The sequence below is a fragment of the Oncorhynchus kisutch genome, linkage group LG17 (assembly GCF_002021735.2).
Source record: "Oncorhynchus kisutch isolate 150728-3 linkage group LG17, Okis_V2, whole genome shotgun sequence".
Lineage (NCBI taxonomy): Eukaryota > Metazoa > Chordata > Actinopteri > Salmoniformes > Salmonidae > Oncorhynchus > Oncorhynchus kisutch.
This window is the reverse complement of record NC_034190.2, coordinates 46,916,076-46,932,417: the sequence shown is the minus strand read 5'-3', so window position 1 is coordinate 46,932,417 and position 16,342 is coordinate 46,916,076. Positions and strand designations below refer to the sequence as shown.

General features: G+C 42.0%; 2 protein-coding genes across 5 annotated transcripts in view; one reads left to right on the top strand and one right to left on the bottom strand.

Moving 5' to 3' along the window:
* The window catches only part of raf1a (Raf-1 proto-oncogene, serine/threonine kinase a), a 46,259-nt gene extending 36,914 nt beyond the window's left edge, over positions 1-9,345 (bottom strand). Inside the window, exons 1-2 of one of the 4 annotated variants that reach the window (XM_020505957.2) lie at positions 9,085-9,345; positions 8,822-8,855 (exon numbers count right to left, since the gene is read on the bottom strand). The gene's annotated coding sequence lies outside the window, so the exon portion shown is untranslated. The remainder of the gene's footprint in view (positions 1-8,821; positions 8,856-9,084) is intronic. The other 3 variants (XM_020505954.2, XM_020505956.2, XM_020505955.2) reach the window with 3 other exon arrangements.
* A 2,688-nt stretch (positions 9,346-12,033) lies between these two features.
* Positions 12,034-16,210, top strand: cnbpa (CCHC-type zinc finger, nucleic acid binding protein a). Its single transcript, XM_020505953.2, has 5 exons — positions 12,034-12,206; positions 13,738-13,852; positions 14,221-14,286; positions 14,610-14,808; positions 15,215-16,210. The coding sequence occupies exons 2-5, from the start codon at positions 13,741-13,743 to the stop codon at positions 15,330-15,332; spliced, it is 495 nt and encodes a 164-aa protein (XP_020361542.1). The 5' UTR covers positions 12,034-12,206; positions 13,738-13,740; the 3' UTR covers positions 15,333-16,210.
* Positions 16,211-16,342: the final 132 nt, after the last annotated feature.

Sequence of the window (16,342 nt, the reverse complement as noted above, 5' to 3'; positions counted from 1 at the left end):
CAGTGCCTTGCGAAAGTATTCGGCCCCCTTGAACTTTGCGACCTTTTGCCACATTTCAGGCTTCAAACATAAATATATAAAACTGTATTTTTTTGTGAAGAATCAACAACAAGTGGGACACAATCATGAAGTGGAATGACATTTATTGGATATTTCAAACTTTTTTAACAAATCAAAAACTGAAAAATTGGGCGTGCAAAATTATTCAGCCCCTTTACTTTCAGTGCAGCAAACTCTCTCCAGAAGTTCAGTGAGGATCTCTGAATGATCCAATGTTGACCTAAATGACGATGATAAATAAATACAATCCACCTGTGTGTAATCAAGTCTCCTTATAAATGCACCTGCACTGTGATATTCTCAGAGGTCCGTTAAAAGCGCAGAGAGCATCATGAAGAACAAGGAACACACCAGGCAGGTCCGAGATACTGTGGTGAAGAAGTTTAAAGCCGGATTTGGATACAAAAAGATTTCCCAAGCTTTAAACATCCCAAGGAGCACTGTGCAAGCGATAATATTGAAATGGAAGGAGTATCAGACCACTGCAAATCTACCAAGACCTGGCCGTCCCTCTAAACTTTCAGCTCATACAAGGAGAAGACTGATCAGAGATGCAGCCAAGAGGCCCATGATCACTCTGGATGAACTGCAGAGATCTACAGCTGAGGTGGGAGACTCTGTCCATAGGACAACAATCAGTCGTATATTGCACAAATCTGGCCTTTATGGAAGAGTGGCAAGAAGAAAGCCATTTCTTAAAGATATCCATAAAAAGTGTCGTTTAAAGTTTGCCACAAGCCACCTGGGAGACACACCAAACATGTGGAAGAAGGTGCTCTGGTCAGATCAAACCAAAATTATTTTTTGGGGCAACAATGCAAAACGTTATGTTTGGCGTAAAAGCAACACAGCTCATCACCCTGAAAACACCATCCCCACTGTCAAACATGGTGGTGGCAGCATCATGGTTTGGGCCTGCTTTTCTTCAGCAGGGACAGGGAAGATGGTTAAAATTGATGGGAAGATGGATGGAGCCAAATACAGGACCATTCTGGAAGAAAACCTGATGGAGTCTGCAAAAGACCTGAGACTGGGACGGAGATTTGTCTTCCAACAAGACAATGATCCAAAACATAAAGCAAAATCTACAATGGAATGGTTCAAAAATAAACATATCCAGGTGTTAGAATGGCCAAGTCAAAGTCCAGACCTGAATCCAATCGAGAATCTGTGGAAAGAACTGAAAACTGCTGTTCACAAATGCTCTCCATCCAACCTCACTGAGCTCGAGCTGTTTTGCAAGGAGGAATGGGAAAAAATTTCAGTCTCCCGATGTGCAAAACTGATAGAGACATACCCCAAGCGACTTACAGCTGTAATCGCAGCAAAAGGTGGCGCTACAAAGTATTAACTTAAGGGTGCTGAATAATTTTGCACGCCCAATTGTTCAGTTTTTGATTTGTTAAAAAAGTTTGAAATATCCAATAAATGTCGTTCTACTTCATGATTGTGTCCCACTTGTTGTTGATTCTTCACAAAAAAAATACAGTTTTATATCTTTATGTTTGAAGCCTGAAATGTGGCAAAAGGTCGCAAAGTTCAAGGGGGCCGAATACCTTCGCAAGGCACTGTATGATGAACAGAGAGTAGCAGTAGCGTAAAAAGAGGGGTTGGCGGGTGGTGGGACACAACGCAGATAGCCCGGTTAGCCAATGTGCGGGAGCACTGGTTGGTCGGGCCAATTGAGGTAGTATGTACATGAAAGTATAGTTAAAGTGACTATGCATATAAGATGAACAGAGAGTAGCAGCAGTGTAAAAGAGGGGTTGGGGGGTGGACACAATGCAAATAGACTGGGTAACCATTTGGTTACCTGTTCAGGAGTCTTATGGCTTGGGGGTAAAAACTGTTGAGAAGCCTTTTTGTCCTAGACTTGGCACTCCGGTACCGCTTGCCATGCGGTAGTAGAGAGAACAGTCTATGACTGGGGTGGCTGGGGTCTTTGACAATTTTCAGGGCAGTCCTCTGACACCGCCTGGTGTAGAGGTCCTGGATGGCAGGCAGCTTTGCCCCAGTGATGTACTGGGCCAGACGCACTACCCTCTGAAGTGCCTTGCGGTCGGAAGCCGAGCAATTGCCGTACCAGGCAGTGATGCAACCGGTCAGGATGCTCTCAATGTTGCAGCTGTAGAACCTTTTGAGGATCTCAGGACCCATGCCAAATCGGTTTAGTTTCCTGAGGGGGAATAGGCTTTGTCGTGCCCTCTTCACGATTGTCTTTGTGTGTTCGGACCATTCTAGTTTGTTGTTGATGTGGACACCAAGGAATTTGAAGCTCTCAAGCTGCTCCACTACAGCCCCGTCGATGTGAATGGGGGCGTGCTCGGTGCTCTTTTTCCTGTAGTCCACAATCATCTCCTTGGTCTTGGTTACGTTTAGGGATAGGTTGTTATTCTGGCACCACCCAGCCAGTTCTCTGACCTCCTCCCTATAGGCTGTCTCGTCATTGTCGGTGATGTTGTGTCGTCAGCAAACTTAATGATGGTGTTGGAGTCGTGCCTGGCCATGCAGTCGTGGGTGAACAGGGAGTACAGGAGGGGACTGAGCACGCACCCCTGGGGAGCTCCAGTGTTGAGGATCAGCATGGCAGATGTGTTGCTACCTACCCTCCCCACCTGGGAGCGGCCCGTCAGGAAGTCCAGGATCCAGTTGCAGAGGGAGGTGTTTAGTCCCAGGATCCTTAGCTTAGAGATGAGCTTTGAGGGTACTATGGTGTTGAACGCTTAGCTGTAGTCAATGAATAGCTTTCTCACATAGGTGTTCCTTTTGTCCAGGTGGGAAAGGGCAGTGTGGAGTGCAATAGAGATTGCATCATCTGTGGATCTGTTGGGGCAGTATGCAAATTGGATTGGGTCTAGGGTTTCTGGGATAATGGTGTTGAGGTTAGCCATTATGAGCCTTTCAGAGCACTTCATGGCTACGGACGTGAGTGCCACGGGTCTGTAGTCATTTAGGCAGGTTGCCTTTGTGTTCTTGGGCACAGGGACTATGGTGGTCTGCTTGAGGCATGTTGGTATTACAGACTCAATCAGGGACATGTTGAAAATGTCAGGGAAGACACCTGCCAGTTGGTCAGCACATGCCCGGAGCACACGTCCTGGTAATCCATCTGGCCCCGCAGCCTTGTGTATGTTGACCTGTTTAAAGGTGTTACTCACGTCGGCTACGGAGAGCGTGATCACACAGTCGTCCAGAACAGCCAATGCTCTCATGCATGCCTCAGTGTTGCTTGCCTCGAAGCGAGCATAGAAATGATTTAGCTCGTCTGGTAGGCTCGTGTCACTGGGCAGCTCGCGGCTGTGCTTCCCTTTGTAGTCTGTAATAGTTTGCAAGCTCTGCCACAGCCGATGAGCGTCGGAGCCGGTGTAGTATGATTCAATCTTAGCCCTGTATTGACGCTTTGCCTGTTTGATGGTTTATCGCTGGGCATAGCAGGATTTCTTGTAAGCTTCCAGGTTAGAGTCCCGCACCTTGAAAGCGGCAGCTCTACCCTTTAGCTCAGTGTGAATGTTGCTTGTAATCCATGGCTTCTGGTTGGGGTATGTACATACAGTCACTGTGGGGATGATGTCCTCAATGCACTTATTGATAAACCAGTGACTGATGTGGTGTATTCCTCAATGTCATCGGAAGAATCCCGGAACATGTTCCAGTCTGTGATAGCAAAACAGTCCTGTAGTTTAGCATCTGCTTCATCTGACCATTTTTTTATAGACCCAAGTCACTGGTGCTTCCTGCTTTCATGTTTGCTCGTAAGCAGGAATCAAGAGGATAGAGTTGTGGTCGGATTTACCAAATGGAGGGCGAGCTCTGTACGCATCTCTGTGTGTGGAGTACAGGTGATCGAAAAATGTTTTCCCTCTGGTTGCACATTTAACATGTGGATAGAGATTTGGAAGAACTGATATGTTTCCCTGCATTAAAGTCTCCGGCCACTAGGAGCACCGCACCTGGGTGAGTGGTTTCCTGTTTGCTTATTTCCTTATACAGCTGGCTGAGTGCGGTCTTAGTGCCGGCATCTGTCTGTGGTGGTAAATAATCCTCATTGCAATCAATAATTATCTGAAAACAAGAGCACTTTCTAGTTGATAGATCTCATCAAATTGTAACAACAAGCCCTTTGGCCCATTTTACTACAAATATGCACCGGCTTCGATCTTGTTTTCAATACAAATGCAGCAGCACACATAAACACAAGAAATGTAAATACTGTCTCTGGTCGTGTGGACACAAGACAAACATCTTAAACAGAGAACAGTTGACATGACAGAGATGATTGACTACTGTTGTAAACTTTAACCCCACAAGGTTCACAGGTCACAACACAAAACCAAGGGCCTACTCAACAGGTACACGACCATAGCCGGTGAGACCACCATAACTCAGTTGGAGTTGTGTTCAAAATGTACAGGGTAGGAAGTGGGTGGACCAGCAACGAATGCCAATGAAATATAATTTTATTTTTCCAGTCCCTGCCATAAGCAGGCTTTGTCACTGGGGCAGGAGCAATTGCACTTGTTAGAGAAATGGACATTGATACTCCTCCAGCTGCCTTCATGCAGACAATGCAGTGTCATCCTAGCCTAGCTGACATGACCCACAGTGCAGGGAGAGCTGTGACCACACTGGTCTGGAAAGGAGGCCACTAGTTAATGCAATATTCACTCAGAAATTGTGCAACAGGTTTGATTGGTTCTTTGAACAACAACAAAAATCCTCGGGGGTTGAGACTTCGTTGTTGGGATTGCTCGGGGACTGTGTTTGGCTGTGCTTGTTGGTGTTTGAGTGAGAAAGACACAAAAGAGAGTCAACCACAGCCTCCTTCATTATCAACGCACTGTGCCAACAACATCAGACTTTAAGTGTTAGTGTTAGCCAGTCTAGCGTCATCCAGCACTACAAAGACAAATTGTGACAAAGATTGTGTTTATTTATTGGAATCACTAAGAAGTACCATCTGTTTTGTTACCAAAGCGCGTTATACTACCCACCACTGCGACCTGTATGCTCTAGTCGGCTGGCCCTCGCTACATATTCGTCGCCAGACCCACTGGCTCCAGGTCATCTATAAGTCTATGCTAGGTAAAGCTCCGCCTTATCTCAGCTCACTGGTCACGATAACAACACCCACCCGTAGCACGCGCTCCAGCAGGTATATCTCACTGGTCATCCCCAAAGCCAACACCTATTTTGCCTGCCTTTCCTTCCAGTTCTCTGCTGCCATCCCTCATATTGTTTTTATGTACTTTACTGCTCTTTTGCACACCAGTATCACTACTTACACACCATCAACTGCTCATCATCATCTGCTCATCTATCACTCCAGTGTTAATCTGCTAAATTGAAATTACTTTGCTACTATGGCCTATTTATTGCCTTACCTCCTCATGCCATTTGCACACACTGTATATAGACTTTCTTTTTTTCTCCATTGTGTTATTGACTGTATGCTTGTTTATTCCATGTGTAACTCTGTGTTGTTGTTTCTGTCGCACTGCTTTGCATTGCTTTATCTTGGCCAGGTCGCAGTTGTAAATTAAAACTTGTTAACTGGTTAAATAAAGGTGAAGTATATTTTTTTAAAGTTGTTGTTTTCAATATGCATGGCTAGGCAAAATGCACAGTTCAGAAGCAACAAGTTATACAATGCACCACCACAATTTCTATACCCGCAAAGTAAACCTAACATGCAAGCCTCACCAGCCACGTTGTGTGCGCGAGCGTTGCAAAATAACTGTGGATTTTAACCTGTGTGTCATGATCGCATCTGGTGTGGATGGACAAAATCAACATGCGTGCGATGGAGGTTAAAATACCAAAACCAACTGTGAACCAACTATATTAATTTGGGGACAGGTTGAAACACACATGAAAACGGTCATGGACATTTAGCCAGCTTGGTGTTGCTAGCTAACTTGTCCTGGGAGATAAACATTGGGTTGTTATTTTACCTGAAATGCATACCCACTGGGCACAGACGTCAATTCAACGTCTATTCCACATTGGTTCAACGTAATTTCATTAAGGTTATATAGAAACAACATTGATTCAACCAGCATGTGCCCAGTGGGTATGTTCCTTTTTTTAGCTGGATCTTCTTCGAACTGAAACAAATTCTGAGTCATACAAAATTGTGTGTTCTCTACCCCGACAATTAATCCACAGATAAAAGGGGAAACCTACTTTAGGTTTTAGTTTGTTTTCTTTGATTCATCTATCTTCTTGCTCTTCTTCTATGGATTTTATATGGTGGTTGGAAACCAATTTTAAAAGGTGCATTAACATTACTGCCACCAACTGGACTAGTTTGTGGACCTCGTTCATCTCTCAATCACCCACGTAGGTTAGTATGCTCGCAAAAAAAACTATGAGTAAATGGGAGCGGGACTTGCAGCGCGTTAAGCTTTTAGCTCAATAATGTCTATCTGCAGACTGAGGTTACTACTGCAGAAATATTGCACAATTACTGCAATAAAAAACAGTGTTATTTGGGACGCATTATTTGCAGCATACTGCAGTTATACTGCACTCTAACTGTAGTTACCCTACAGTGTACTGCAGTTATACTGCACTCTGACTGCAATCTATTGTCATAAGAGAATTGCTAGATTTGCTGTACTAGTTTTGGAGAATTAAAAAAAATGATATTACAGACACTCTAATGCATACTTTTTTAAAACAATACATAGAATTGTATGAACTGAACAGAAGCCAATAAAAATGTAAAATGTAAAAACATTGACATTTTTAATAAAGTTCTTATGTTGCAGTCCCCACTACAAAAAATAATAATAACTAAATGCATGTATTTTTGTATTCACAACATTACATTGATACTGTAAATTCCCATGAATTCTTATGGAAGCTTTTCCTTATCAGGAGTATCAAAATGGCAGACAGTGACTTCAGAACAGCGCCCCCTGTCAGTCATCTAGTGAACACATACACATTGGTGGAATGTTTAGTGAAAGGACAAAAGCCTAACATGTAACCCAAACCGGCTGCGCGCGTGCGCCATCATGCATAAATATATTTTGTCCCTCCACACCAAACGCGATCACGACACGCAGGTTAAAGTATCAAAACAAACTCTGAACCAAATATATTAATTTGGGGACAGGTCAAAAAGCATTAAACATTTATGGCAAGTTAGCAAGTTAGCTTGAACTTGCTAGCTAATTTGTCCTGGGATATAAACATTAAATTGTTATTTTACCTGAAAAGCACAAGGTCCTCTACTCCGCCAATTAATCCACACATAAAACATTCAACCAAATCATTTCTAGACATCTCTCTTGCTTCCGGGCTTTTCTTCTCTTGACTTTATATTGCAATTGGCAACTTTCATAAATTAGGTGCATTACCGCCACTGACCTCGTTCGTCTTTCAGTCACCCACGTGGGTAATAACCAATGAGGAGATGGCATGTGGGTACCTGCTTCTATAAACCAATGAGGAGATGGGAGAGGCAGGACTTGCAGCATGATCTGCGTCAGAAATAGAACTGATTTCTATACCAAACCGGCTGTACGCGTTCGCCATCATGCGCCATCGTGCATACATTTATTTTGTCCCCCTACACCAAAGGCGATCACAACACGTAGATTAAAATATCAAAACAAACTCTGAACCAATTATATTAATTAGGGAACAGATCGAAAAGCATTAAACATTTATGGTAATTAGTCCTATTTAGCTAGCTTGCTGTTGCTAGCTAATTTGTCCTGGGATATAAACATTGAGTTGTTATTTTACCTGAAATGCACAAGGTCCTCTACTCCGACAATTAATTCACACACAAAACGGTGAACCGAATCGTTTCTAGTTGTCATCTCTCCTCCTTCCAGGCTTTTCATCTTTGAACTTATATGGTGATTGGCATCTAAACTTTCATAGTATTACTACACCGACCAGCAACACAGTTAATCTATCAATCACCCACGTGGGTATAACCAATGAGGAGATGGCACATGGGTACCTGCTTCTATAAACCAATGAGGAGAAGGAAGGGGCAGGACATGCAGCACGATCTGTGTCAGAAATAGAAAGGAGTTCTATTTTTGCCCTTGGCAACGCAGACGCTCGTTGACGTGCGCGAGCAGTGTGGGTGCAATAATTGAATAACATAGATTTCTACATTTATTTTGCAACGCTCGCGTAGTCATCCGGTAACAGATTATTTTTGTCCCGTTCCCTCCTTTGCGCAACACTGCGCAGAGCTGACGTTCTTGAACAAACACCGACAGCAAAACAATTCCCTTAGATTTATCACAATCAGTTCACAGGCCTACTTACTACATTACAGTGTGAAAATGTATGCAATGCAATAACTAAACATGTTCTATAAAGTAACCTGGCTATACTACACAAATCTCAGTGTGTTATAGAATGAGAATATAATGCAAAGAATGTATTATATACATTTCACAAGATAAATCAATACATTTGTGGAGAATAGTGGTAGAAATAACTGAATTCTCAGTCCTATAATTTGCAAGGTTAACTCAACATTTCCTCTAAAGACTGTTAGATTGAAGTAGCATAAACAATGCCACGCTGTATAAAATATGACAACAGCCCATCTAGGCCCATTTCCCGTACGATCCTAACTCCAACAGCAACCGAAACTTCACACATCACCATTCTCCTATCACAATAATTACTGACTCCAACAAGACTCGCAGTGAAATGGAACGGGAGAAAGACGACAGCTGCAATCCAATTTTGTGCAGAATTAATGGCACTGTCAGAGCAAACTTACCACGACAAGTTAGAAAACTTCAGCTCCGCCATAACTGGAGGAAATGTAGAGTCGATGACATCATCGCAACGCATTCAGGGAGAAAAAAGTAGCGTGTTATTATGATTAATCCAAAATGTGGACCCCGGAAAAAAAGTAACAATGTATCAATGTAAGCTACCAAAACATTCACATGTATGCAATAATGTCCACCGACTAGGAAAACCCGATGGGTTACTTAACCAATCCCTAAAAATATATTTAGTCTTTCTTCCATTACTTACGCTGAGTGGAAAAAAAATGACTGTAGCCTAGGTCCTACAGGTCCAACAGAGACACCTTCTCAAAGTCACAAGTGAAGGATACTAGAACCGCAAGCTTCTATTAGGTTGATGGCAAATTAAAACTCAAAAAGTTGTTGTAACCTAGTTATGTTGTTCGCAATATTTACGGCGATATGCAAGAAGGTGAAATACTTTTGAGTTCGTGTCGTGCGCCTGCCTGACGCCAGTGATTGAAACAGGACCCTGCAGTCATAAAAATAATTTCAGCCATACACACTCACTGCGCCATAATGTGGACACAAATTTAAGCCCACCCACTCTGACACTCATTGATATTTACTTTTTATGTCAATAACTGGTGAAAGGAAAACAAAGTCCAAAAAGTGGAGGTGTAGTCTAATATAAAACAACCACATGGTATTACTGCACTATGAACGGTGATGCAGGTTGGGGCCTGACATACAGCACACAAACGAGACAACATTTAGCCTAGCTATCTAAAGGGGAGGCATTTAGGATGAATACAATTACAGTGTTGAGATTGAAAAGTAGGCCTGCTACACCGAAATATAAGCCATTCTATCAACATTTCAAAACAAAAATGACATTGCTCAATTGCAAATATCTGTGAATCTATGCAATGTATGCTGAATTAAGATTAAAAGCAGGAAATGATATTATTCAATACTTTTTGTAGACCATACAGAAGTGTCTCCAGATAGTATTCACACTCCTACACTTTTTCCACATGTTGTTGTGTTACAGCCTGAATTTAAATGGATTAAATTGACACAATAACCCATAATGTCAAAGTGGAATGATGTTTGTTATGGCAAGCCTAAATAAATTCAGGAGTAAAAATGTGCTTAACAAGTCACATAATAACTTGCATGGACTCACTCTGTTTGCATTAATAGTGTTTAACATGATTTTTGAATGACTACCTCATCTCTGTACCCCACACATACAATTATCTGTAAGGTCCCTCAGTCAAGCAGTGAATTTCAAACACAGTTTCAACCACAAAGACCAGGGAAGTTTTCCACTGTCCCGCAAAGAAGGGAACCTATTGATATTGTTTGTAGATGGGTGAGAGAGAAAAAACAATTTAATCCATTTTGAATTCAGGCTGTAACACAACAAAATGTGGAATATGTCAAGGGATATGAATACTTTCTGAAGGTACTGGATATAAAAATATATGCTGTTAATCAGTTGCAGAATGAGAAATCCATAAAAAGAATAACAAGCACCCCATCATCTGGTGAAAATAAGACACTACCTAAAGACTAATTCAGTGGACATCCTACATTAGGCTATTTTTCTAAAGGTTGTATGTATTTTGTATCTGTACCAGGAGTCAACTGATGAGTCAATTGTCAGGTTAACTAACTGAGTTTAACTGTGTAAATAGTGATCAAACTAGGCCTGTCCATTTGATTTTTTACAGGGGATTTTAAAATCCTGGTGACTTGAAATAGAAAAATATTGGTAGCCCAACAATTTAAAATTGAATCTCAAAATACTGCATCTATCCTATTTGAGACATGTTCTCATCATGAAATTGATTACTTTCTCATAGCAAAGGACAAGTGTACACTGTTAAATAGAGCAGTTGGATCTTAGGATCTTATCTTACCTTCAAGCCAACTACTCAATTGATCATGTGATCAAGATCAGATCCCCAGCCGAAGGTCCCCTGAGGTAACCACGGATGATGACACTGAAGACTTCAGAGTTCTATCGCCAAGGCCAATTGAGGAGGAGAATGATCAGACCGCTTTAGTTCAGTGTAGCAATGTTGCTTTCCTCACGAGCACAGACTAGCCTGCTCTCCTTGACGCGATGGGCACACACTGAATACACAAGGCAGATGACATCCTTGTCAAAAATGCTTTGATCATCATAACTTTTTTAGCTGCATATATCATCTCTCTCCTGTCAAATGCTCACCATTTTCTGATCATATATTTGATTTAATTTCCATTCCAAAAATCTCCATTAAAGCACCTACCTCATTCATATCCTGACATCAACAAATCCCACTAATACCAATGCAAACACTTTGCATGCAGCCTAAGAGGATGAGGGCAGGGCTTTATCACTGTATGATCTTAAGGTAACCACTAGGATGCAGTCTCATCATCAGTGCAACATCAGCTGCAGGGTTGGGAGGAAACCCGAAAACCATTATGTCAGGGAGAAGTGTCCAGTCACTGGTATTCATTATACCAAAATGATGCAATTTAATTTAGAGAATCCCTCTAGAGTCTAGATGGACAATGCTTTTATGGGTTTCAATATCCCACACCACCCTAGTGAAATGGACCTATCCTTTCCATGTGCATGACAGTACAGGCCCCCTTAAGATGGCATCTTTCCCACTTATTGATCTGACCATGCGCTCAGGGCACAGTGAGCCGAAATGCTTAGCCTCCATGATTCAGTGTAATGTCTCTCACTAATCAGCACTGTACTCAAATACCTACCTATGATGCAACCTCTGTGTGGAACAGGGATGGGTCAGTCTGCATCCATTTATCCCATAAACTAATATTCGTAAACTTGATATAACCTTTACCTTCTATCAAAATTATCCACCACTCATTGGGCAATGTTCAATAATTATATTTGATTGATTGCCTACATGTCCATGAGATGACTGGTGTTAGTCATTCAACGCTGATGCATTCTACACCTACCGCTCTTATATTTTGAATATTTGGAGATGGAAAGCTATTAGAATGTAACCCAAAGAGGAAAGATAAAGATCCATAATTGTATTTAGACTAATTCTACGCGAAATATATGGCAAATGAATTAACATCAACAGATGGAAATATGAGATCATCTGAGATTTGACAACAGACGAGAGACACCCTGGTAGGCGGGACATGATTGCTGTCTTGCTCAGTGATTCGCCACTCCTTGGAAGGCGGTGTCCACATGCGCTCGTTTGCCATTGGTACTGCAAAAAGACCGTGCCCAAGTGCTGCGTTAGCTTTGACTGGATAACGTGAATGACACATTGTAGAAACTCGTGTTCACACCGCATGTGGCGCAACGGAGAGAGGAGGCGTCAACAGCAGAGAATCGCGTAGCTAGGTTGCTAGCTAAGGAAGGTGAGTAATAAAAACATTTCACGGAGATATTTTAATTATACAAATATTAACGTTATTATTTCCGACTTTAGCTAAAGTGTCAAACTTAGAAGCGCCATAAAAAAAACATTCGAAATCATGTGCTTTTTATTGCGAAATGACTTGCTGAGTGATGTCCGCCAACGCGGGTAACGTTAGCATTAGCCTTTTCTACTGGATCTGTGGCCTAACGTTGTTGTCGTTGGCTAGCTAGCTACTACGATGTGGTTCGTTATGCGCGGGAAATTAGCCCTATTAAAATGAGTATTTTTCCCTGATTTAAAATGTGTCCGACTAAAGTGTCTAACAAATATACTATTGAAACGAATTATTTGTGAATGTGGTTGATCACTTCCATTTTGATTAATGTTGTATGGCTGCGACGCGGCCTAGTGCCACACTCAAAACTGCAGAGGTGGTGATAGCGTTTTTCTTCAGCCAGCAGCAGCTGCTGTTATCTCAACGTCACAAGGCCAGAAAGCCTCATGCACCATTCATGCTTTTACCGAAGATAAATACAATTTAAGGGATCTGTCTAAATAGTAATTTGGTATATCAAAATTTCAGGGAGAATAATCATTGTTTTGCAGTTAACCAGGTTTGTGTGTGCTAGGTACCCTCGCCGATCAACGGACCAGGCGTGACATGTTTCATTACTGCAGCTAGCTAACGTTACTTTGTTACTATTTTGTTAGGTAGTTAGCCAGCCTACTATCTATCTGGCTACACTAGTATTGTAGGGTAGGGCACGTTAATAGTTTATGCCCGCATGTAAGCTTGGTCTAGCAGGTAGCCATGGCCAAACCACCGTAGGTATTGAAGCTACCACCAAATGTTAATTCATTGCCCCCTTATTGGCATATTCATAACATCCTGCACGTGGCTAACTACTGAAATTGTATTTGCGCAAGCGACCTTGTAAACAAGATGTTGTCATATTTCGAAGCTGGATGTACCATCAGTTAATCTATCTAATTACAGTAACTACATGTATACATGGCTTTCTGCTTTTGCTGCCTTTCAGCAAACACTTGTCTTGGGGGTAATGTAGTAATGGACAGAGAAACTGATGTCCGTGCCTTTACCAATGTATGAATGTGGACAACATGGCAGGTTTAGATATTGTAGGTGTAGCTGGTATTGACTCTGAATTAACATACTTTCATTATTTTCAGAGACTAATGAATTTATGCTTATCACGTGTACTTTCATACCAGCAGACCATTTGCCTAACTCATTACAAGGCAAATAGTGACAAGTGGCTTACCGATCCTTCTTTTAGACATTTTAGAATTAGTAGCCACCAGCTAGCCAGATACCAGGACTAACTACTCAGGCTAGCACATGGTTGAGTCAGGAACAAGCCATTGATCCACCCAGCTTTTATTAGACAACCCTGACCTTTACCTCTGCTGTGTTGAATTGTCTAACATGCCCTTAGAATTCCTGCATCCTTTGAAATTACTAGTGTGATTTTAGTTTCCAATAACAGTCATTTCTGTTTTGTCTGCAGATTATGGAGATGAGCAGTAGCGAGTGCTTCCGATGTGGCCGTCCTGGGCATTGGATCAAGAACTGTCCCGAAGCTGGAGGGCGTGGCCGCGGCAGGGGCAGAGGAAGGGGAAAGGGTACATTTCTTGTTTTTGTGACACTCAAATTCTGCACTGTGTGTGAGACTGGTTTGTCAATCGGAGAGCTAAATGACCAATTCTAAGCAACTGCCTTAATCTTTTTACAAAGGTCTTCCATGGGAAATAGCCTCAGTGTTATCAGGGGCTTTCAGTCATATCACTTCGTTATCACTGGGATATTCAAACGATGAAGCACGGTTGTTTTAATAACGTATATTACTTTGTTCTAGTGATTTAGTTCACAAGCACCTAGGTCACAACTTTGCTAACATGGCGGCCAAACGATGCATGTTCCTCCTCCGCAAGTTGCCAGTGTTCTTTTCACGGATGAGTGTAGCGTAAACCTTGGTCACCTTTTTTTCTAGATCTGTTCTGCTATCGCTGTGGAGAGCAAGGTCACATTGCCAGGGACTGTGAACAGACTGAGGATGGTGAGAATACTTTTGATCCCTTTAAGTACATGCAAATGGTTTTCCAAACCAGAGTTTTTGTAAATTTGTACTTGTAGCTCTAGTTTGGACTTGTTCAGCTTTGGAGTGAGCAATATTTGTGGCTTTCTCATGACTGTCACGATGTACTGGGTCCTGCTGTCAGGATCTGGGGACACATGGGATTTGTTATTAACATTGTACGCCACTTGTTGGTTGAATAATAATAATGGTGTTTGGAAGATGTGCTTTAATTATTGATAGCCATGTCGTTAATTGCTTTCATGTAGAGAACAAATCTTTAACGCTCTTTTTCTTCTCTTCAGCCTGCTACAACTGCCACAGGAGCGGCCATATTTCCCGTGACTGCAAGGAGCCCAAGAAGGAGCGGGAGCAGTGTTGCTACAGCTGTGGCAAGGCTGGCCATGTGGCCCGCGACTGCGACCATGCCAACGAGCAGAAGTGCTATTCCTGCGGAGGCTTTGGCCACATCCAGAAACTTTGCGATAAAGTCAAATGTTACAGGTGAGTGACCACATAGTGAAAGTATTTTGTGGGGGAAATGTGGTAATGAAAACACATGGTACCGACTCATGCTTGCATGTTCCCATGTACATAGCAAACTTCACTAACAACTGCTGAAACCACAAACGCAATGCGTTTCGACAAGTCTTCTCAGGAGTGACATGCAGTCTCTGGTACCCCCTTCTTTTGGGGACAAATGATTTTGCTGTAGTCTTTAGTTATAGGCATGTATCTAATTGGCAAGCTTTCAAGTAGTTGTGCATCTAGATTTATAAATGTTTGTGCTTTTTTGAGAGTTAGCAAAAAACCATTGCCGTGGTAGCCATTTCCATTTTAGTTTGCCAGAGCCATGCAAATATGTACTCTTATGCTTGGTCGACCGACATTCTGTTTCCCCTTCCCCCAGGTGTGGCGAGATCGGCCATGTGGCTGTGCAGTGCAGCAAAGCCAGCGAGGTGAACTGCTACAAGTGCGGCAACACAGGCCACCTTGCGAAAGAGTGCACCATTGAAGCCACAGCATAATCAGTGCCCTTTGTTGCCCCTCCTATTTTTTTCTGGTTGATGGTTGGTTGTATTATTTTCTCTGAATCGTCTTCACCGGCCAAAGGTTGGCTGACCGAGGCTAGTCCCGGGCCAGTGAGCCTCTCGACATGTAATATTGAGAAAGGGGTAAAAAAAATAATCTTTCTGCATTCAACACAAAAAATTTGTTTAGTTTGGTAGCAGTGTTATGTTTAATGCTTTGTTAAAGAATCCCCCTTTCCAAGCCACTGGTGAGCAGAGATGAATGAATGGGACTAAATATATGAGATATAGAGGACCTCTGGGCTTGTGGAAAGTGAGTCTCAGTAAGAAGGGAGTAAAAAGAAACCTGAACTTCCATGTATGGTTTGTTTTAGCGGGATAACATATGAGTTGGCCAAGAGCATATGACATGGGTAACAGTTCACACCATATGACCCATCTGCATCTGGGCCCTACAAGCAGCTAAGTGCTGGGCGATAACATAAATGATGTGTTATATCGACAAAAGCCGTTTTGAAAGAATCTTAAGTTCTTTTATAATAGAAAAAAAATAATTGTTTACAATTTAAAGGAGTATGGGTAGATAGTCCAAGGTAGATGTTTCCCCCAAAAAATGATTTTTGGAAACTTTTACCTTGGAGGAAAAATGTGCATCAAGAACACAGTTGTCAGATCATCAGAATTTGCAGTTATTTGGGAGTGGAGAATGTTTTCACAGAAATCAAATGTTATTTTTGTACAATATCACTTAGACTACTGTAAAAATACCATTTGCTTGTACTCAGTTTTTAAGTCGGAAGGAAATGCAACTGAAGTCCTAGAACATAGAAATGTAATTTTAAACTATCAATAAAGCTGGAGGAGCACAGGGAGGATGATTGTTTACATTTCTTTCCATGCTTATATTTCTTCTAGGTCTTGTATTGCTACTTTCTTGACAGTAGTTGAGGCTAAAACTAACTTTCATGTTAAACAACCCTACCCTAGAAATGTCCTTTCAACATTTT

Coding starts and splice junctions, on each gene's coding strand:
- cnbpa (XM_020505953.2), top strand. CDS start 13,741: ATGGAGATGAGCAGTAGCGAGTGCTTCCGATGTGGCCGTCCTGGGCAT. Junction 13,853..14,220: donor GGGCAGAGGAAGGGGAAAGG/GTACATTTCTTG, acceptor CTTTTTTTCTAG/ATCTGTTCTGCTATCGCTGT. Junction 14,809..15,214: donor GATAAAGTCAAATGTTACAG/GTGAGTGACCAC, acceptor CCCTTCCCCCAG/GTGTGGCGAGATCGGCCATG.